General features: G+C 37.2%; 1 protein-coding gene and 1 long non-coding RNA gene across 7 annotated transcripts in view; one reads left to right on the top strand and one right to left on the bottom strand.

Moving 5' to 3' along the window:
* LOC139147546 (solute carrier family 28 member 3-like) overlaps positions 1-23,094 on the top strand; it is a 42,653-nt gene that overhangs the window by 5,772 nt on the left and 13,787 nt on the right. The window contains exons 7-8 of the mRNA XM_070718673.1: positions 712-873; positions 1,988-2,247. Coding sequence (XP_070574774.1) covers positions 712-873; positions 1,988-2,247 — 422 coding nt within the window. The remainder of the gene's footprint in view (positions 1-711; positions 874-1,987; positions 2,248-23,094) is intronic.
* Positions 3,853-17,342, bottom strand: LOC139147545 (uncharacterized). Of its 6 annotated transcripts, none has more exons than XR_011555753.1 (4): positions 16,872-17,342; positions 16,098-16,184; positions 10,801-10,913; positions 3,853-6,033 (listed from the first exon to the last, which is right to left on the bottom strand). It is a non-coding gene; the product is annotated as an uncharacterized lncRNA (long non-coding RNA). The 6 variants fall into 6 exon arrangements; XR_011555756.1 differs by having other exon boundaries at positions 10,801-10,907; XR_011555752.1 differs by having other exon boundaries at positions 10,801-10,907; positions 16,866-17,338.

The following is a 23,094-nucleotide window of genomic DNA, read 5'->3' as shown; positions in this document are numbered from 1 at the left end:
AAGGTAAGTTAATTAGTGCGAATGTCTTCCAGTGATAGATGCTAATAGGAATATTATGGTCTTAAAATGTGCGTACCTTTGACGACTACTGGTCCGAGAGACAAATACCTGGCATCAATTTTTCGCATTGGGGTGAAGGCATAATTTACAACTTTTCGCTTGACACAGTGCGTATCGGCGTTGGGGTCCCTCAGTCAAATTTGCTCAGTTGCACATCCCAAGTCTCGCAAGGGTCATACTTGAATGGAGGAAAAACACAGTTCTGCAACTTTTGACTGTCACATAATTTTACAATACATGTAAAACGTATATATGCCTTAGCTATAATTCTAAGCGTGCTAGGTGGACTTGTATTTCGCGTCAATTACTTAGAAGGTAAAATTCTATTGTAGTTAGTACTTTAGTCAATGTTTCGAATCATATTCTGCATCATAGTTTATTTCATTGTGTCTTTTCAAAGACCAAGGTCCTTGGCTTTCTTATTGCATTGTCTATGGTAGCATTAGTGTGACGATTCATTGCAGTCACTTGAGCTAATGACGACTGAAAGAACTGTGACAGCTCAAAGAACAGTGATGGGAGCAAGATAATTCTTGTTTTTGATACGCCGCCTAGAAAAAAGTGCTGTGAAATTATACTTAAATAGATTGGTTTTGTCATTTGTCATCATGCAGTAGTCAAACGTGTAATTGACGCTCTGACTTCTCATAGGTTTTACCGATCATATTATTCGTCGGGTCTGTTATTGGCGTACTGTACCATGTTGGACTCGTTCAATTGGTGATCGGTAAACTCGCCTGGATCTTACAGTTCACAATGCAGACGTCGGCCATCGAATCTTTGGCAGCAGCCGGTTCTATTTTCTTGAGTATGGTAAGTTTTAATCAGCTTGTTAGTCCGGAGGTGGTAAATATACCCAATTTCACCGATAAGACCAATTTCAACGCGAGGCATTTTGTAAGCGGATAAATGTTGCATAGATGTCTGTGAATTTGCGAATGTCCAACTCTGCAGAATTTGGCTACAGTTCGGCCTAAACGAATGACGTGACGAATTACCTTTGCTACTCGCGCCGTCATTGTTTCATGGATATCGTCTGCTAGGTCACTTGATCTTAGTGAATGAAACAACATTTTATTTAGTTCTCAAAGAAAGTCGGTTAGTCTTGTTAGGGATCCACCGCGTATAGGCAGTTGCTGGACCAATGTCATTATGCATATCCTTATATCATTTCCACACTTGCCGAAGACATGACCCAAATCGTTCGTTGTTTGTCTGTGTCTTCCCATGTTTTGCTCTGATGTGCATTCAATTCTAAAATGATGTACTTCAGGCCCAAATTACAAAATAATGTTTTATGGACTGCAGTTTTAAGTCACATCTTTATGCCCAGAAACAGAAAGTTCTCGATATAAATTGAAAGAAACATATACAAATCAAAGCTCTTTTTCGAAATATTGCGATATCATAATAACTCTCACGGTGGCTTTTGCAGCAAAACTTATTTACATATCGAAGAAGCCTTAATTACCCTCACTCACACGAAATGTGGAACGTCAATATAAAGAAGGAGATCATATTATTGTTGCAATTTGAATAGGACCTGTCAAATAGCCATTACGTATAGTTTCATTAACCCGATTGATTTTGACCATGTTCGAAAGTTGAAGCGGTTCGTAGTCGGACTCTTGTCATATTTTTAGGAACAGCCCGAGAGCAAACATACTGGATACAAATGAAAGTCACATATTTTGATGTAATACCTAACGCCGAAGGATTCTGATTTCTAAGTTACATTTATCAGAATTTCACCTAAACCACATCTCGCAATAAACTTTTTGAGGAAAGAAGGCACAGAGCCTTTGTGACGAAGGACCATAAGATATGAATCATTAAGACTTGGTGCATTTTTCTGTGGACTCCATTGCTCAAACCTTCCTTTAAATATTTTCATATTTTGAAATCCCCATATCATCTCTTCCTACAGACAGAAGCCCCGCTTTTGGTTGGTCCCTACGTTCCCGTCATGTCAGTCTCGGAACTTCACGCTGTTGCTACGTCAGGCTATGCTACGGTGGCAGGTAGAACACTGGGAGCTGGAATTGCTATTGGGATCAACCCTTCACACGTGATCACAGCCTCTGTAATGTCAGCTCCAGCAGCTTTGGCTGTCTCCAAGCTGTTTTATCCTGAAACGGAAAAATCGTCATCTTCGGCAGGAGGTCAGTCAGCAAAAGTACGGTTACCGTAAGTATATGTAAATTTACATGTACTATACCCTCGATATACACTGAAAGATTTAACCATGTGCGGGCGATCTAGCGCTACGAGACCTCTGACCAGTATCGCTGAATCATTGCCTTTTTAGTAGTAGCTGTAATGATTTGTTGAGTAGTATAACTCGCTGAGAAAAGAAAGTGATTATTTTCACTTCATACACCATGGAGATCATTTAAACGGACAGAAACTCCAATGTCCTCACGGTATTTTCATCACATTATTTAAAAGACGGAAAAAAAGTTCATTTTTTGCCCTTTTCCAAAAATTTGGTAGACTTGCAAACATGTTACAGTGGCGTTAATCAAATTATTTCTATTCCGGGTCTAAAATTAAGTTGCCAATAATGACATCGGACAAAACAAAGGCGCTTCCAAATGATTTAAGAATTAGAAAACGGAACTGTTCTTTTCCAAACAGAGCAAAGAATTGAAAGAAAATCAAACTTTCAAAAAAGACAAAATGTAACATATATATTCTTGACGTTCGCTGACGCTTTTGACATTTTAGATATGTTTTCGACATTTTTGAAAGTTTACCCAAGTGTTGAATTCTTGTGCACTAAGATTTCATCCGTCGCGTACCTGTGACTTTATGTAGGGCAGGTATGTAGAAATTTTGAACAAGCGCACCTTCTGTTCTATCTATTTTATTTTTAAGAGCTAAATACTACTTATATCGAATGACTAAGGGCTTTTGTTTTGAAAAGAATGTAGTAGCAATTAAACGACAAGAACTAATCGCCAGAGAGTTTTTTTAATTACTTTGACAGTGTGATGAGTTTCACTTTCGGTGCCTACAAGATTATTATACTCTTTTGACAGTACTTCTGTTGATTCTACGTCATTATCTTCTTCTTACACTGTGCCAAAAGTGGAGAATCCATTGAGGATTCTTCTGTATTTTGTTCTGGATACTTCAAGAATCCACCAGAATACTACAATATACATTATGTATTCCACCGGAATCCACTGGCAATCAAGCAATGGATTCTGTCGGATACGGAACATAATCCATTGTTTAATCCATTGCAGGATTCTGCTGGATTCACATGTAATCCATTATATATATATTTCAGGATACTGCTGGATTCTCATGTGTAATCCACTGTATATATTTCAGGATACTGCTGGATTCTCTAATTTATAGAGAATCAAGGGACCAGTACTTTTTGCTTGATTGATTACATAATAATGGGAGGGACAGTTGCCGCATATATCCATACTTATTATTCACCAATTTTTACATAATTATCCAACACTGGCTTCAGGGGGTCTGGGGGTGGGTCGTCCTCAAATAACAGTAATGCTTTGAAGCTTTTGACTCATGTATTTCTACTCATACAGCATCACATACACTATATATATATATATATATATATTATATATTATATATATATATATATATATATATATATATATATATGTGTGTGTGTGTGTGTGTGTGTGTGTGTGTGGTGTACACAATGAGTACTCTTTTTACAAGTGAAGACACCAATGTAATGCTTTCTACAGCAAAATAGAGTACAGATTGCATCTGAAAACTATACTGCAATTTAGATACACAAATCCAAGATCACTGTAAATGATTCTTCTTTATTCCAAAGGAATGTGTAAATGTTAGTAAAATAAATAAAAGGCAATATAAAGCATTAAGTAAACTACACTGATTAAAAAATACAGACAAAAAACATTCAGAAAAATTTTCCTGAGACACATTCAAAGTTATCTTCAATACTGTCAAAAAAGAATTTCCATAACCTTGATAACTCTAATATCAATCAATGCAGTCACTTTTAAATATGCCTGGGCCTAACAGGGAGAAATATGGTTCATCACAACAATTTGATATCTTACCACTATCATTCCTATTGACCTGTATACAAAATTTTGAAGCTGACCTGTTTCAAAGAAATTATTTTAAACAAAAACAGGAAAATAACCCAAAATACAACAAGCAACTAAAAATCTGCTTAATTAAACCCCTATGACAATTTTAAATTATAATAGAATTCATTGTTTCACGGCCTGATCTGTGAAAATAAAACCCAGTGAATCATGTGTCCCAAACAGCAAAATAGTGAAATTAAATCCTGGTGAAAATTAATGCTCTTTACAGTATGCTGTAAATTTTGGCATACGTTAAAAGATATAGATGTTTAGTATTCCTAAATTATGTACATTTTACTTTGTGTCAATTGAGATGTGCCAGCTAATGACTGTGTAATTCACCAAATTACAAGATCAACTATGTGTACCTTTAAATATAGGAATAAAAAATCATTTCAAGAGTTTCTTGATTGAAAATGAAGCACTCAAGCTATCTACACAGCAAGAAAATGCAGACACATGCCTGTAACAGAGGATAATCATTACCTGTAACAGGCCAAGAGAAATAACCTTTTTTGCAAGACCAGTAAAAACCTGTCAGATTTTAGGGTTGTGTACATTCTGATTCATGGTGGTACAGGATTGTAAACAATGCTGTAAATTCTGACTGTATCAAGACCTATAATTGCAGCACTGAACCACTGGTGTGTGTACAGTGGTGTGTCAGCTACAGGGCCTGAAAATTTGGATGGATTTCGGGGTGTAAATTTGTTGTAAAAATTGGCAAATTTGATGATAGAAGCAGAAAGAAGTGTTATTGTTTGAACACTGAAAAATTTCAGACCCTGTTAGAGATCTGTGTTCACAGCACTGTGTACAAGTGCTGTAACAGGTAGAAATACAGCCATGTGTTTACAGTACTGGATACAGACATGTGCATCTACCCCTGATAGAACTCCTTCTGTGTTTGCTGACGCAGACCTGTATCACAGTTTGTATCAGGGCCTGTGCAGGAACTGTCACGGGGGTGAATTTTTTTTGTAGTGTATGTTTAATTAACTCTTACTTATCACATACTGTACATGTATGTGCACTGTTAAATTGTAGCTTTTGTTCAGTTCATCAAAATCTCAAAAACTAGGAAAAATTGCTCTGAAAAACACAATCTTGCATATATCAGGACAAATTGATTAATGCTTCAATTATATTATCCTAGGAGACCTGCATTTAAAATTTCAAAGCAATCTGAAAAGCAATTTCAGAGAAATTTTCGGACAAGAAATAGAAAGATACCATCAGTAACACGGTGTGGCTCACATTTGTTTCAGCATGTTTAAACACTGTAACTGAACCTTGATAAATTCTTGAGGACACAAAATCCAGATACGTCAAAGTGACAAATTTCAGCAGTACTTCAAAGATGTACTTGTGAAGTATTTGTAAGTTATGCCTTGGTTATACTAAACTTTTCTTGGTGTCAACTGACCTGTGCCAGCTATAATGGCTTTATATTTCACTGAACTTACAACACCAGCTCTGTGTACTACTTTTCAAGTAAAGCAATTAAAATTGAGAACAAATCAGTTGTTGACCAACAGAGGGATGATGGATAATTACTCAGAAAAGCTATGCATCACTGTTCTGTCTCACACAATTGTCACTGAACTGTTTTTATTAGGTGGTCTCTCACTGGCTCTGCCATACTTCCTCTGCAGTATGTAGTGTCTTGAATTAGAGTCATTAAGCATTCGCTGATTGAGTGTGTCTATCCTATCAAATCGTTTAGTTTGTCAGATCGCCAAGAAGGCCTGGAGGCAATTATCCTTCCATCTGGTGGGACCTCCTCATCAGACATCAGGTCTGCAGTTACATCATTCCAGAAACCCTTCTCATCTGCATTGATCACTGCACTTCTCCTCTTTAAAATCTGTAGGTAGAAATGATAAATGATGGTTATTTAAAATAATGCAAAGAGTGAGATAAATGATGGCATAATACTTAAAGTCACTGTCATAACTAACAATATGGTACATTTGATATTTTAAGATCAGCTCTGGTTTCATGACTTATTACTGATTAGAACATCATTATATTGCCTTCCATTCCACCTATGCTTAGGAACATAAGGAAATTCATGTATCATTTTAACATTGGCATCCTTGTCCAAAGACCTTTGAGCACATCAGAATGGAACTGTCAATTTACATTACCCTCAAATTAAGTAAGTTTTGCTTTGTTAAATTTTATTTGAACCCATTAGTACATTTGTACAATTATTGTGACAAAATTGTTGACTCTGTGTATCTAATAGTGCTAACTATGCAAAGACCCCAACCCATACTACAAATATCCCATGATTCATTCTGATTTGTACCAACAGAGATTCCCTAGTCAAGTCAGGCATAGCTCACATGTGTAGAGAAAACTGTAGACTACTAAATAAAAATTTTGAAAACATGCTTTGAAGGAGACTCATTGTCAATTACCATTTCAAATGATTTTTCAATATCATGCATTATTTAGAGTACATATACATTTATATAATTTTCAAGAAATTATATAGACAGCCATACAGAAAAGTTTGAAGTATAATAGAGATACTTGAAGCATGGACTGACTGTTGTTGAATACTGTTCAATAACTGTCAGTCCAGCCATCAAGTAAATACTAGTTAAGAACTATATCCTTGTTCCCAGCAGGTTCTCATTGGGTGCAACACTGAAGCTGTTTTGACTATGCAAAATGTTTTTATGAAAAAATGTATATTAAGTTACATTTTGTGAAATAAGGCAAGAGTTTTCTTGCACACAGTTGGTTGTTCCAAAAACAGTTTTGTATAATATTAATAAAAGATAAAACTGGTTTTTTAGCACATCGTGTAATCTGGAACATGTTATCAGAGCATTACCTTGTTTCATCTTTCAATATTAAATTTGCAACAAACTCTTGGACATGAGTTTTGTCTTGTGATATTGTTTCAAAGTTGTGTTCCCAGACAAGGTTCATAAAATACAATTCATGGATTCCTTCAACAATATTCTGGCCAGTTAAAAGCTGTTAAAAGTGTTAAAAGCTCATCCTAAGTTTGACTATGCTATTATTGAATGTTATGTTATCGGGTCAGTCACAATCAGGGTGCGCTAGATGATTTTCATTTGTTATGGACATATATCTGCTATTCAGACTGATATTATATTGCTTAGTTGTTTCTAATAAATAGTAATAGTTGTATCTAACTTGGTCACATAAAGAAATATTGCATATATTGTGCAGGTTTGGTTGTACATCCACAAAAATGCCTTTCAAAACTGTAAAAAGTAGCGTTATGCTGTTTCACTTCAAAATGTACTTAATTTCAAAATGTTTTTTGGAACACAGTGTTAAAATTGTGGAATCTTTAGCTTACATATGTTATTGCAGAATACCTAATCTTTCTTTCACAAGTTATTTCATGTGATTATGTGCATCGGAACAGAAACTGTGGTATTTTTACCAAAACTGTAACATCGTTATGTTTTTTGTGTTTTATGACCATAAGTACATATACCTTTAGTTTATATGTAGAAAAATGGGTAAAATATTGTAATATTGGATTTAATTCCAACCTCAACATCCATGGCAAGCATTTTATACACCAAAATTAAATAAAATTGCATATTGTATTGTTTTGTGAATAAATGAAAATGGAGATCGTTGTGGTCGGAATTTCTTGTAGCGTCCGTGACACACTCATATCTTAAGGACAACAGGAGTTATAAAAGATCTTATGTCACAGGCCTAAGTGTCAATAGGTGCCTACCTTAAATAAACAAATTATATAATTACTGTCATTTGCATTCACTATTAATATTCCTAAAATATGGAAATGTAGCATCCGTGACGGTGTAGCATCCGTGACGGTGTTTACTACATAGTCATAATTAATAACTATTTAAAACATTTTAAAGCAGTTAATCCACTGAAACATATAAATACTAGTGTGTACATACATGGAGTTGGGTTACAAAATGTCTTCAAGGCATAAAATTGTAAATTTGCACAAAATTGATTTTTTAAAAAGTAATAAAACACTCAAAAAGTTATGTTGAGCCTCAACTGTAACACTTAGATTGGTGTTTTTTAAGAATGCAGTAATTATATTGAATATGTTATTAGAATTCTAGTGAAAAGAACAATGAATTCTGTGCTGTATATGCATTTATTATTGTGTATTCCATTTCAATTCATTATGTCACGGATGCTACAATAAAATGCAAAAATTGTTTTTCAGATTATAAGCCAATCTAAATGTGAAATAACAACCACATTTTATTGTTTTGTTATCACATTTTGAATTTTAAAAAATCAAGGGGGTAAGAAATGACATTTGTGTTAACTCTGTCTCCACTACTTTCACATATTATGAAGGCAGAGAATACGAACGTAAAGTTGGCGTCATCCTCATCCTCATCCTCATCCTCAGGTGACCTTTCTAGCTGACGCTAAAATGACGCTACTCAGCATCAGCTTCAGCGTCGTATCCAAAGATTGCGGAGGTTATGCTACCCGATGATGGATAAATGATAAAATTCGCCCATAACTTAAGAAAATAACAACTCCATTCTTTCTCAACTTTCTTTTGAATCCTAAAACTGGTTCGCAGGTAATATTTTATTGTTAGAATATCTCATATGGACTAGTTTTTTGGAAATGTTCGTAATTTTCAGTCCATGGATCCTCGGATGTGTTTGTTGGTATCCTCTTAACTCTTGTGTTAAGATTTTCCAAAAATTGGTACAAAAAAGGTATACATGGTCCGAAATGTGTAAAAATCGCCACCATGAGAGGTGATATGAAAGCCCTAATTATTCAAAGGACATATAAAACAATTAACTTGTATAACTATGACTTGAGGCCTGAAAAGTCAATGTATTAAACATAAAACCTTTGAACTTTAAGGAAATTAAGGGCTAAGAATGTTGCGTTATAACTACAACGTGAGAAACGGATATTGAGAGGAGAGGTAACTAAATATTATGAAATGCAAATCCCACTGTGTTTTAATTAACATTTACAGTGATATGAAACTTGGAGCACATTTTTAAAGTCGTTTTTACAATATCATTCCATCAGATGCATTCGGGAATAATCAGATCTGACGCCAGTGGAGCTGACGCTGTAGCGTCATCCTCATCCTCATTTTCGCGTGACCTCTGAGGCTGAGGATGAGTATGACGCCAACTTTACGCTCATCAGAGAGTACAGATATATTATAGAACAGAGGTCAAAGGTTGGCAGACTACGTCTCTGATCTCCAGCCTCACCTAGGTGTGTGTGCGTCCCATCCTGACAGGTGTTAGAACAGCTGCAAGCCATTTGGATTTCTTGGGTGGTGTGTCAGATACATTGTAGCAAATTTTATTGTGGTACCACAGGTCAAAGTTTAACAACCTGTCCCTCTAGCCTGATCTAGGTGTCTAGTTTTATCTTGGTTTTACACTTTAAGTAAGGTACAAGCAATGTTAACTTCTGTGTTTTTTGACGTATTGAAAGTTTATTACTGGTATAGACATTTTTCACATACTCCAACTGATTTTTGCAGTAGTTGCTATACTTCTTGTTCAATTTAAAGAAATTGTCAATGTTTTGACACAATTTTCACAATTTAAATGTTTGATAGAGTAAGGTTTTGGAGAAAAGAGAAAGAAAAAACCATATTGTTGATTGCTTTTTATATTTCAAATTGACCTAACTTTCAAGTTTGATTTTGGTAGCGTCCGTGACAAAATTACATGTCATACTAAACAGAAAATATTTTAGAAAGAAGTTCATTTAGATTACACTGAATGGTGTTAATATTGTTGCTATAGCATGGTTAATTCATGACAATAAAACTTTTAAGTACAGCATACCAGCGGAAGGACATAGAGAAGTTGAAAGTCCTATTAAAAAATATGATCAATATTGTTGTATTTCTCACTAAACTTGAGGTTGTGTTTATTCATGGAAAAATTAAGGAAATCATACCAAGTATAGCTTATTTTAATGCCAATATGCATCTTTTATATTGTAATAACATTAGAAAGCATTAACAAATCATTGTTTAAAATTTTATTATGACATTTGTGTTTCATGTACAACATTTCTGTAGCGTCCGTGACACTGCGTCGACCATATAAAACAATGTGCACTGTGGTAAAACTAATGAAGTTTGCTTCACCAATTTTAGGAAGATATGCCCCACACCATAACCTTTCAACATATTATTTTACTGGACAGTAATCATGAACTTGAAATTTTGACCTAAGTGACACACTCTAGCGCACCCTGATTGTGACTGACCCGTATGTATGTGTGTTTTGAACTCAATCTAAGATCCCTTAAGTTGTTGCAACACTATGTTTCTCTAAAATAATTTGCAGGGTTTACACATTTCATTGTGATCTCAAAATTTGACATTGAATAAGCTGCATAACTATCGATTACATCTGTATCTTCAAGGGAAGGTTAAAAAGGCAGATTTTGTCGCTTAAAGCTGTTAGGTGCTCTGCAAATGTATTACCAAATATCAAAGCTCAACTAAGTAAAATTGATTTTACTTGTGTCATGATGGTTCTACCATGTACTATAATTCACCAACACTGGTGCTTTGGTTACCTTGTCCTTCAAAGTTCACTGGTTTAGACTAAAAAATTATCAGTGTAGTAGTACATACCTCTCTTATTCTCCTGTTGTTGGCATGCCTTTTTGTGTAACTCTGTCTTTCCTTGGGACACTACCCTTTCCTACTTTTTCAGTGCCTAATAAACATCTCCAAGGGGCCTGCAACTTGCAAGGATATAAATAAAAGAGTTAAAAATCTTACTGTGAAAAATCAAAATATCTGAAACACAGATGATGAATCATCATATTTCATGTGACAATAATGACAATGAATAATCATATTAATCTGACAATCAATTGGTTTTCACATTTGAATCAGACAACAGCATTCCCATGGCCTACAAAGGCTTGACATCATTGGATTCCCACTGCACTAAGCATGGATGAAAGATTGACTCTTTTTACATCCGTGGTTATACAATAATCCAAAATGTTCGTATTGAAAATAAGACCACATTTCATTTGCAACAGAAATGAATTAATTTAGAAAGTTGGAAATGAAGTGATGCAAAATAAAATGACATACCATGTTTAGGTACGATCAGAATTATTCTCATGTTTACTTAAAGGCAGATGAGTTGCAACTTTTGACATTATTTTTATGATTTTTATATTTAGATTAAAATCAGTTCATAGCAAAGTTCTACATAACTCAGAGATGTTTACTCTAGTGTAATTATCCACAGAATTGGACTGCATGGGGAAATTTTCGTAAGACAAATAATAAATGGGTGCCGCACCCAAATATGGCCGCCTACATGCAACTACATGATAAACAGCGTAAATGGTGCATGTACACATTTGAATCTTTACAGATACAACATGGTGCAACCCACTGAAAGGACGGGAAAGGGATTGACTCCACTTAGACAAAAATTCTTGTTTTCACCTTTTATGGCAAGATTTTGAAAATGACGGGAAATTTAAAATTAACAAAGATGTGCTCAATTTCTTGTCTATTCTGCCACAAGCAAATGCTGTTGAGGCACAGTTAATGACTATATCGTTCAGGGTTCTGCCAAGAGTTCCAAGAGTGCTGGACGGCTCATTAATATTCATGAGCATTAATATTCATGAAAAACTAAAACATTTATATGCTTGTATTTTTACATTCTTAGGGCTTGATATACAAATAATAGCCAATTCCACTGTACCTTCAAAGTATTTTTTCAGTTGTAACTGAACAAAACAGAAAGAAAACAATCTTTAGTAGTTGTAAAGGAATCTTTTGAAGCTTCTGAAAAATAATGTACCACTTTTTTGTCATCATTTTCCTGTGCTTATATCATCCCTCACCACTATGAAGTTTGGATTACCATTGCACTGTACCAGCATCCAGTGTTTTTTCAAATGACCTAGGTGGTCTTGTTACTGCTCATGCGCAGACTCTATAGAGTTTAAACCAAGAACTTAGGGGTTGGCTAATCGGCCATAGTTTTGAAAGTGGAATTTCTCGATGTCAAATTCACTTCAATTGCTTCTTGATAGTCATTGTAGAATGGGAAAATTCACAAACAGAGAGGCTTGTTGCCACGGACAAGTAACTTTTGGCTTATTGACCTGAAAAATAAGTGAGTGTTCATTGATAATTCAAAGACTGGATTCGTTGACACCAAACTTGCTCGTGACTTTCATTGCATGCAGTCTTTCCACAAATTGCCACTCCTTGAGTTTGAACTGAACATTGAAGAGTACGTTTTAGTTAGAAGTCCTGTTTTTTGTGCTTATTTACGCTTCCGTACTTCATTTTTGTGGTGTTATAAACCTTGATACAAAGCAAAAAACTTCAGTTTTTCTCCTTCTTTCGATCGTACAGAGATACTGTGTGACAGGAAAACCGTGTCTAGTTCATTAGGGCGATGATCTTGTGAACGTACGTTTAACAGCTGAACAGCTTTTCATATGCAAAATCAGCGTACGGTAATCAACCAGTGGTATTGTTTAAATAGCATTTTATTGAAAGGCATTCTATAGTACCATCGTTTTCATCAACTCTTCATGCAATTTTATGAACTGCTTGACCTCAAAAGTGTCACTCATAGACATTCATGTTGATTGTTCAAAGCATTGAACTGCAAGTGCCGGTCGGTCACTTGTCAATGCTGGTCGGAAATTCTGAGTGCCGGACGGGCCCGTCCAGCGCCGTCCGGCGTGGGCAGAACCCTGATCGTTCAATTTGTAGATTGCAATGAATATCTGAAGAAATTGAAGGTACTTTGAGGTTGGACAAATTTCACAAAGTTGCAGCTCACGGCCTTTTAAACCCCCACTAGCAGTATCTTTAAGCATTATTTTATGCCTTAACCCTTTTCCTGCCAAGTCCATATTTCACCATCAGGTCAAGATGGTTAAAATTAATGAAACACAACATATTCCATATGGTGTATTTTAACATAATAATGTACATTTGAAGGCTGTTGAAAACATAAATACTGTAAGCTTGATTTTTTTTGGACTAAAGATGCTATAACAGGCCAAGCCAAGCGGGTGAAAAAATGTCATGTTTGGGCTCAATACCGCTTTTTACTGACTTGGCTGATTGGGAAGTAATAGTCTTAAAATACTGTCTGGCAGGAAAAGGGTTAACTTTCAATTTGAAATAAGTTTGTGAGAATGTATAAGATGGTGCGTAAGAAGCTGGGTAGAAAGGACTGATATAGGGTAGAGCTGTGTGCATGTGACATGGCCAATGAATGTAAACAACACAAAATAGCCTGTGCATAATGGAGATAGGCTAGTTGCCACTTGGATTTTTAATACCAGTAGTTGATTCACTCCTGTTTTAGACAAAGATGATGGGGCATGCCCTCGAATTGAAGCGTCTGCAACATCTACCACCCATACAAAGGTTGAACACTACAAGGCAAGCATCCATGTAGAGCCAGCTATGATCGTTTTGAACAGCAACATTTTAGGTCAGACATATCTGATTTTCCAGAGAAACAGCGCTATGTAAAACCCTTAGGTCAGAACCAATGATCATAATTTCCAAATACATACAAGTTAACAGTATGTTTAAGAGTTGATATATACTTTATTTAAAGCTCCATAAGCTGTATCTTTTAACTATTTTTTCAGAACTTTTGTTTTGTGGTTTTCCTACACTTTCTGCAATTGAATCCCTAAACTGTAATTCATTGCCAAGTATTTAGCATATCAACACAACCTAAATGAGAATAATCTACGAAATTATTGTTGAAAATTACATTAAAGTCTGGACTACAATTCATTTGTAAACAATAAACAATGATACAAGCTATGTTGACAAAAAGAATACTCAAAATTTCAGCATGACAAACTGATTAGGGTCAGACACGGTATATACAGAAGCAGAATACTGAAAACTTGCAACAAGTTACAGCTTATGTCTCTTTAAATCCCACGTTGACAGAATATAGTATTTTCCACAGAAAATTCAAGGGTTTTACATGTGTGTCGATGCCCCCCCCCCCCCGACTTTTCTAAAATGGTCCCCTTGGGACAGGAGTAGGGGTTTACAGTGACCCCCTGTTTTGACATCCTAGATTGAACACTGACAGAGGTGAATTTTTTCAGCTGTGACGTTGCATGTTCTGTTCCTTAGCAATAATATTATATAGGGCTCAGCCCTTGGTGTCGCGCCAGGGGTTAAGATTGGCAATGTTATTTGTATTGATTCATGATGAACTGTAATTGTTACTTCATAAACGTTTATATGACAACTATGCCCAGTTTCCCTCTGATGAAAGCAGTTCACGTACGTACACGACGTCAAAACCCTGCAGCAGGGCACTGGCAGGTATAGATTTTCTGTAGTGTGTAAAAATTTTGGACAAAAATTGGCAATTTTTACAATGATAACAGCCTATTGCTTAAACAAGGGACGTATTATGCAATCATTATCATTGCAATGGTGACCGCACTGCCCAACTTCCACTTGCAAGCTGAAAACTATAGCGTTCCGTCTAAAAACTGGCAATTTCTGAATCTAATTATTTACACAGGGGGCGCTCTTCTATAATTCAATCCCAGCATTCTTTGCGTATGCCCCCGTTCATATGCACGACAGTTTTCTCCCTTTATCTATATTAACGATATTTTGTAACAGCGACAAGGTGCATAATAACATTTACTGTCTAATAAAAGAGGTATATTTTATAAAATGAATGTTATATAATAGTAATTTGTTTCGTTTTTGTTTATTTACGAGTACTCAAAAAAAACATGGCGGCGCCCATGAAAGAAGGGTCACGTGAAGAAGGGTACACTTCCGGTTACTCGCATAATATATATGAATAAGCGCATGCGTAGTCAGTAAGCCGCTGGCGCGACTATTACCAAATCAAAATGACTGTTAAAATTTGAATTTACTCATCATATGTTTCACAAATGTATAGTTTCCTACTGCAGTAAAAGCCAATATCCTTCAGAGCTGAAATAAGTTTGTGAAAATACAGTAATTTTGGTGTGTGTGTGTGTACACCAGCTGGGAGAGTATGTGCAATTTTGCACAAGGTAAAGATTGTGCTGTGATTAAATATTTGCCCAAACATGCAAACACTGAGGATACTGTGCATACCTGCACTGAAATCTTCACATAAACTGCACAGAGTAGTCTAATGTATAATGCAGAGCGCTGAATGTTTTCAACTTAGACATTGTATGTTCTATGTCCTTAGTAATATTACCTATTTTTGAAGATGGGGAATTGCGAGGTGTATTTTCCTAAAAGTTTATTTTCTAGAATCGATTTTCATACTAACATTACTCAAAGTTAATGCTTTTGATGTTTCGGAATGCTGTGGAGTTTGCCGCGACGCCATTTTGAAACTTTGATCGCACAGGTTGGTTCTTCGGTCACCAAGTTTTTTCCTCCCTTTCATGTTTGAATCTTATCCAACTCAGCATATTTCAGTCATTGAACATTAAATTTACGGTACTTTACGAATGGTGAGACACTTAATTTGATGTTTTTTTCTTCCGAAACAATGATTTTTGGAATAGTGATTTTGTTTGTGTCTTTGTTTATCCATTTCAAACTTAGGGATACTGTCGCATACAGTTGTCTAGCAGCAATTCCTTGCAAGCTCTATTTTGGAGGCCAAAAGAGTACGCGACAGCTTTGAAAAGAAATGAATTTTTATGTATAAAAATGTGAAAGAACCTTGAGGCTCCAACCTCTATATCAAAACGTTTATGTTACAATATATTTTGGTCTCGACAAGTTTATCCAGCAAAATCGCTGTAGTGAATATCGTCATGCATTCTGGTCATTTTGGATAAAATTAGCATATTTTTAATGCAAATTCACGTACTTGTCACATTTAAGGTGTCAGAGATTCAGAGATTTTTTGTAATTGATATACTTACCAGCAACGCGGCTCGGAGCAAAGAAACAGGAGCTGTTTCCAGACCGGTGGGTGGAGGGACGGTGATTCACTACTGTACACATTGTATCTATGAGGAAACCATTAAATCTTATTTTTCAATACAGAACTAGCCACATCTGTGTATTTATAGATGCTTGATTATTGATATTAATGTACTTAATTAGACTGGAGCTGGTTACCAGTGAATGTTTGTGCGAGAAATTTGGTTTTTCGAATATTACCGGATGATGAGAATAGCGTTTAAAAGCAGATGTGAACAACAAATATGCTTGGACTTTCATCCAAGTGGTTACATATATTTCTAAAGGTTTATGGTATTCTTTGAAAGTTCAGAGGTCAAATAAGAAATTTTACGCCAATTATTAATAAAACATCAAATCAGACTGTGACACAAAGGACAAATGAAAGTTGGGGGCAATCTTTTTCTTGAAAACACTTTTGAAGGGTGATTATTCTACATTTTCGAAACACCAACCAACACCCCAACCCTACCCCCCCCCCCCCGTAATTTCTGTACAGTCCCTCGCCGCGAAAAGGTCACATTAGCATAAAGTTGCCTGGGAATTAGATGTTCATTGTTCATTTGAAATTATCAGCAATATCCATAAGATAAACAACACAAACGTTAGACATTTTTGCAAGATAATAAAGACATTGCTGAACACGTTTATACGAGAAGGAGTAGACGTATGTAAGAAAAGACACTTGGGCTGGTTACATATGGCTGGTTAAGAATAAGAGGACATACCTGTACCTGGTATACTGTACACGACGACCGCCGTCAAGCTGATGCAGGACTCAGCAGCGATCGAGGCCTTAAAGTGCGTGTCGACCTTTCGCTAGTGCGATAAGAGTTGCCCTCTTCCGTCCAAATTGCTAAAATGGGTTGTCGAGTTTCGTCCAGATTGAACGGAGAATAAAACGTGCTGCTTGTGGAACCAACGAGCTTCTGGTAGTAGCTCTATCTGGACAACGTAACTAAGTTCATGACACGATTGGACGACTCACCAGTTGTACTAATTAAAACGTACAGCGTAGTCGTCGAGATGGTCCAGGATTTCAAGGGTAGACTTTAGACATTCCTAAACACGGACGGGACATGTCAGTAAACGCTAAAAGATGAACGACTGGAGATTTTGATCATTGTTGGCGGTAAGCGACGCCACACCAGCACCGGTCGCACACCAGCACCGGTCGCACCACACTGGGTCTTCTGATTGACCTTTGACCAATATGGCTTACGGCTCCTTAGGTTTTCAAATATTCACGAAACGAACTGCGAAGAACTTGATGATAACTATCATTTTTCACTCCATCTTGAAGAAAATGTTATTTTTTCGCTCTCGTTAGACAAGAATATTGCTAACTTGGCCCTATCTTCGTCTTACGCCAGGTAAATGTACAAACTCGAGGTCAGCAGGCTAGAGGGTCAAGTTTTGCTGTGCTATCAGACTGCGGCTTGTAAAGCTTAATCTATTTACGCAATTTGTTATCCTCATGAATATTCTGTGTTACGCACACAGACGTGCCAAACCCGTGCATAGAACAGGAACATCGAAAAAAGCTGTTCCAAGGCGATTTTTGAGGGCAGGGGAAATTTTAATTTTGCTCAGGCAGGGAACATGTTTTTAAGTGGCAGGGGAGCAAATTTTAGTGTTTGTTTTGTAGGGCAGGGCAGATATCGGTTGATTGTCCTGGGGACAGGGCTTGGCGAAAAACGAGGAGAGAGAAAGCTACTTTTAAAACGGGGACAGGGGAAGTTGAGCCATGGTGTTTCCGGGGATTGGGACACAGGGCTAGTACTTATAACTTTTCATGTCTGCAGGGGAAAAGGAATGACAACATTTTGAGGGGATTTTTTCCAGGGCAGGGGAAATTGGCAAGCTTTTTCGCCATAGGGCAGCTTCAAAAATTCATAGTAGGGAGGGGAAACGGGCAAAATAAGTGGGGAGTGGGTAAAAACGAAGTTTGAGTGCGGGAGGGTAGGTCGAAAAAGTGTTAGTGGGAGGGCAAATTATGAATTAATTACCCTCTTGACTGAAAATTAGTCAGTTCACATTGCTTGCCGTGCACAATATATCTTATCATTAGTAAGGACCCCTTTAAAAGTGAATTGTTCGTTGGCTGCACCTGGCTGAACCGGATATTTGGCGAGGTCTTTTTCAAAATAGTAAAAAATAGCAGCAATTAGGCCTAATTAAAACTTTGGGTAAGGCCTGCAATCGTGTGTCAGTCATACTACAGAGGTACCAAAACGACTGAAGACAGTATTTCCGAACCAAAAAACGGGGGTGTCAAAGAAAGTCGATAACTAAATTTTAAAAGTTGAATAAAATATTCATGGTCGTTGCTCACTGTTGATTAATTCGTGGAAAGTATCGTGTCTCCCGACTTCGATTCAACATACCCCTCTCTCTTTCTTTCTTTTTGTCGATCGATAAAAGTATTTTAATCTTTAATATTCCATCATTTATAACCGATGTCATATTCAAACCTACTGTATTTAGTTTCTGAAGAAAATACAAGGACGTGTCCAATGCGCCAACGTGATTCAATATGTTTTGAGACATTGAAGAACTATTGTAGTTCGGCCGTGCTCAACCAGGTTGCTCCAGAAGTAAGGATCTCACAACAAGGTCTAGGCGAAAAGATAACGAATCAGTTGTATAAAACACGGTTTTTGGATATCGTATCTGTTTCAATTTCTGAATAAGCTTTGGAATCAGCCTGGTATAATAACTATCAACCTGTAGGCACCCCCCTCTCCCCCATGACGGGAAAGGCGAAATATAAGCACTTTTTTAAGCAATTCATCATCACGGTCGCGATTTCACATGCGGAACTGAGTTCAGTGTTCACCACAACTTGATGTGGGATTTGATGGAGCTTGGAGGTACCGGTATATGAGTTATAGGTAGTCAGAATAACAATTAATCACAAAAGATTTATGCATCAAAATGTACAGATTAATGTGACTGAACTATCTTATGATTTGTTTGCTGATTGACGTTTGGGGCAAGGCGGCGAAAGTCCAAGGCCAAAAGAAGAAGTACGTAAGAAATAACCACCGGTTTCCATAGGTACATTTGTACTGTGCTCAATCCGGCCCTGACTTATGCTGCCGTCCTGTTTCCGAGAATAAGTTTTCGTGCTGCGTTGCTAAGCCATGTCGCTAAACAACCTTGACTCACCTCCGAGCCGATTTTTGATGTCGTTGATGCCCCTGGTGAATGTTAATGAGAGTGTATTGGTAACATTCGAAAACACATCGGTACAAAATGTAATGTAGCTCTCCTAGTTATGTGTCAAATAATCAATTTTCGTCGCAAGTCACATCAATTTTAACAAAGTTGAACTCACAAGAGAGTGTCGTCTGCTGACTGCACATATTTGTCATCTAAATGAGCGACATTTGCGATGGCAACCCTAACAAATTGAAACGAGAGCATTTTGCTAAATATTATGATCTTAGTCGTCCGCGGATTATAAGATTATAAAGTTGTTATAAAACGTGCCTATCTATAGAATTCTTTGGAAGTCTTGATCGCTTACGTCGTACAATGATTCACAATAAACTGGACAAGTAGAATTCGGAGGTCCGTCAATTCTAAATCTCTCACGCAGGATTTTTTTACTTCATCAGGCAGTCTGGTATAGACCATCTTGTAAAACGCTCCATCTCTACTCGCTAACTCTTTGCAATTGGAGTGCTATGCCTGGGAAATCAACACGAAAAGTTCCGGCATGTCGCCATACGGTATATTTTCTATACACTTCTGGGGAAGAACAAAATAAAAAAGCTTCATACTTCATAATTGATTTTATTCGTATTATAAACAGATGAAAGCCGATGTACATTAGCTTTCCTCAACTTTATTACATTTTGACTGTATTTTGGATAGTGTGCGATTGTTGGTGTACTCTTTACATGTAGCTACCCGCGAGACACATCTGACTGCGTTTCGCTGTATATCGTAAATGTTCTTGTTCTGTACAAGTTTACGAGCAATTTCCTCTCGCCAGTCGTTAATAACCCGTTCCAAACGCCAATCATGTGATTTAACCCACCCAGCAAACAAACAAAATCTGCCACACATCCAGTTAAAATATTGTTTCACTTTCCTTAAAATATCCACTGTCATTAAAAAATAAAACGATTCCCCTGCCCCTTTTCGATGAACAGCTCCGTTGGCTACCTGTACCTGAAAATTTAGCGTTCTTTCAACTGTCCATGGGTCTGGTTCTTCGGCCTGGGGGACCTCAGGCCATGGAATTTTACCCGAATAATCGCCGTCACCCCACAAAATGGAGTGCCATGAATTAACAAATCACACAAATTGCGTAACTTTGGATCCGAGGCAGACAACTGAGGTTTTAAAACTTTTGAGCAGATACTGACAAGCTCACTCGTAGGATGGGACTGTTAGAGACTTGTGACCACTGCTTCTGGAATTAGTCTTTGACTGCTGAGAAGATTTTGCGGTCATGTTACGTCTCTTGTCTTACCAATCAGATATTGTTCATTTATATGTTTATCATCAGGGGGGGGGGGCATTAGAATCTAGTTTCGCCTTATGTTTTGTTGATCCTTTTCAGACAACAATACCTTAAATATGCTATCGGCGCATGCCATGGGACCGCAAAGTCATGCAAACATGTGCTTTGATGCAAATACTGTATTGCTGATGCGTCAGTTTTCGGTGCGGAGCTAAATCGTGGCGATCAACAGTGCTCAGTGAACGATGGCTTGAAGCAGGGGACCTGGGCGATCTTCACCGCTCCTAAAATTAAAGGCTGTTTTTTCAGTGAAAACCGACTGTTTTGGAGAATGCCCGAAATGTCACCACCATTATCGTTTCACCTCTTTGACACTGATAGTACTCGCACCATACACCATAGGGAAAGAAATCAGTCCCCTGGGGTGGGGAGGGAGGTTTTTTGTGCAACGGTTTACCTTATTTTATTTTATTAATTTTGACTGTGATATTTCAAATAAAGTTCAACTCTAAACCGTCTGACTGCTTTCTTTATCATCGAAATCTTTATTTGAAATACCACAGTCAAAATTAATAAAATTACTTTTATTATTTTGACTGTAGTATTTCAAATAAAGATTTCGACTCCACACCGTCTGACTGTTTTATATATTACCGACAAGTCCTTATCTCGTACGTGTGTATACACCATTGTAATTGCTCCGAAAACATTGCCAATTTGCTAATCCGCTGTCGGTATCAGCGGATTAAGTGACTGAGTCAACACCACAGCCGTGGTGTTCACTTAATAAGCCAATCCGCTGATACGCGGATACAAGTTGGCAATGTTGTTTGCGCAGCAATTAGAGTGGTATGTGTACTGGTTGAAGAGGAAATAAAGAAGTTGAAAACACAGTCAGACAACTTGGAGTCGAAAGCTTTATTTGAAATATCATAGTCAAAATTAATAAAATCAAATAAGGTAAACCGTTGCACAAAAAAAACCTCCTCCCATCCCAGGGGACTTTCATCTACCCCTTGTGCATACACAGTGAACCATTAATTACAACACCGTCCCTCCACCCAGGTGGGTGTAGGGACGGTGATTACAACATCGCTTCAACCCGTGAAAACGACAGGTTGAAATCTCATTTCACATGCATATGTGCAAATCCAAAGCCAAGCCGGCTTCATTTAGATGCAAATGAACGAAGGGTGCAGTTGCCAATCATTATATCAAACAAAGGACAGCCGACTTCTAAGAATATTCATGGAGGTAGTAGTAACATTAAACTATTTCCCCATCGATCTGCGTATCATAATATGAAAAAGTTCTCTTTGAAGGAAAGCAATTCTATAATTTTAGCGTAGCATTGCGGTGTTTTTGTCCAACAGTAAAACCATATACAGAAACGAAGCCTGTGGTTAAAAATGAGCTTACGCGGACCACGGTCCCTTGGTGGAGGGACTGTGCGCGGACAAGTACAATGAGACACACTGATTTTCTTGATTTCGTTCATGCTTTCCTCTGACTAATTTTTCTTTGATTTTTTTCTTATGAGTCCTCCAGTAGAATTGAAAGCCATCTAGTCGATCGACACCGTGACACACTTGTCAGATGTTATCTTCGATACCTCTGATGTCCTATGTAACATTCTCTTCGACAAGCTTGCTTGTCCGTTCTTTCGATACCTCGACACACTTGTCCGACAACCTCTAAAATGGGTTATTTCTCCGGGGAATATATTGGCTATGAAATGCGGACCTGTGAACTTTTATCTCATTTTTGTACTAAATTGAACTGACTTGGCTTCAATGTTTGTCGGCTGAAATATTTTTTTCATGATTGTTTAGAGAGTTTACTGGCGCAATGGTAATTGACACGTTTTGTACAAACAAGAAAACACCGTTTGAAGGACTTCTTCTGCGGGAGAAGCGTACCCGTTTCACACGATCTACATTTGTTGCATAATTGTTCACGTCAGTGGCTTTTCTGCATTTTGGAAAAAAGTTATCTTTCTATCATTTGTTTTTCACTCGTAGTTCTGACGTCGCGAAGGTCGGACGAATTCTGATCGCATCGTTTTGATTTCAAAGGAAAGTTTCACAAAAGGCGATTTTCAGAAATTCTCTCGGACATTTGAGGAAGCCATTAGGCCGATTACCTCACGGCCATGATATAGCTGAATGATCTGCGCCCTGACCTAGACTTTGACAACTCATTTTTATCTTGATCTGGCACTTTCTCCCACATTTGATAACAAACAGCTGTTTGTTTTAGCTCATGAAACATGTTACAATTTTTTTCCAGTGGTGCTTGACTTCAGGTGGATCGAGTAGATTTGGGCTGAAATAGTTGCAGTTAGGCCAATTTCTGCACTTGGCGGCTCCCCGGAGTCCCCGGGTATGTACAGGGAGTATTTAGTGGGAACCGATGTCATGAGGCGTAACCTAGTCAGTAGCATTTATTGCATTGTTTACAGAGTGCATACTCGTAGTTAT

This window comes from Ptychodera flava, chromosome 13, assembly GCF_041260155.1.
Source record: "Ptychodera flava strain L36383 chromosome 13, AS_Pfla_20210202, whole genome shotgun sequence".
Classification (NCBI taxonomy): domain Eukaryota; kingdom Metazoa; phylum Hemichordata; class Enteropneusta; family Ptychoderidae; genus Ptychodera; species Ptychodera flava.
Note: the sequence above shows the minus strand (reverse complement) of the source record. Positions and strands in the feature narration are given on the sequence as shown.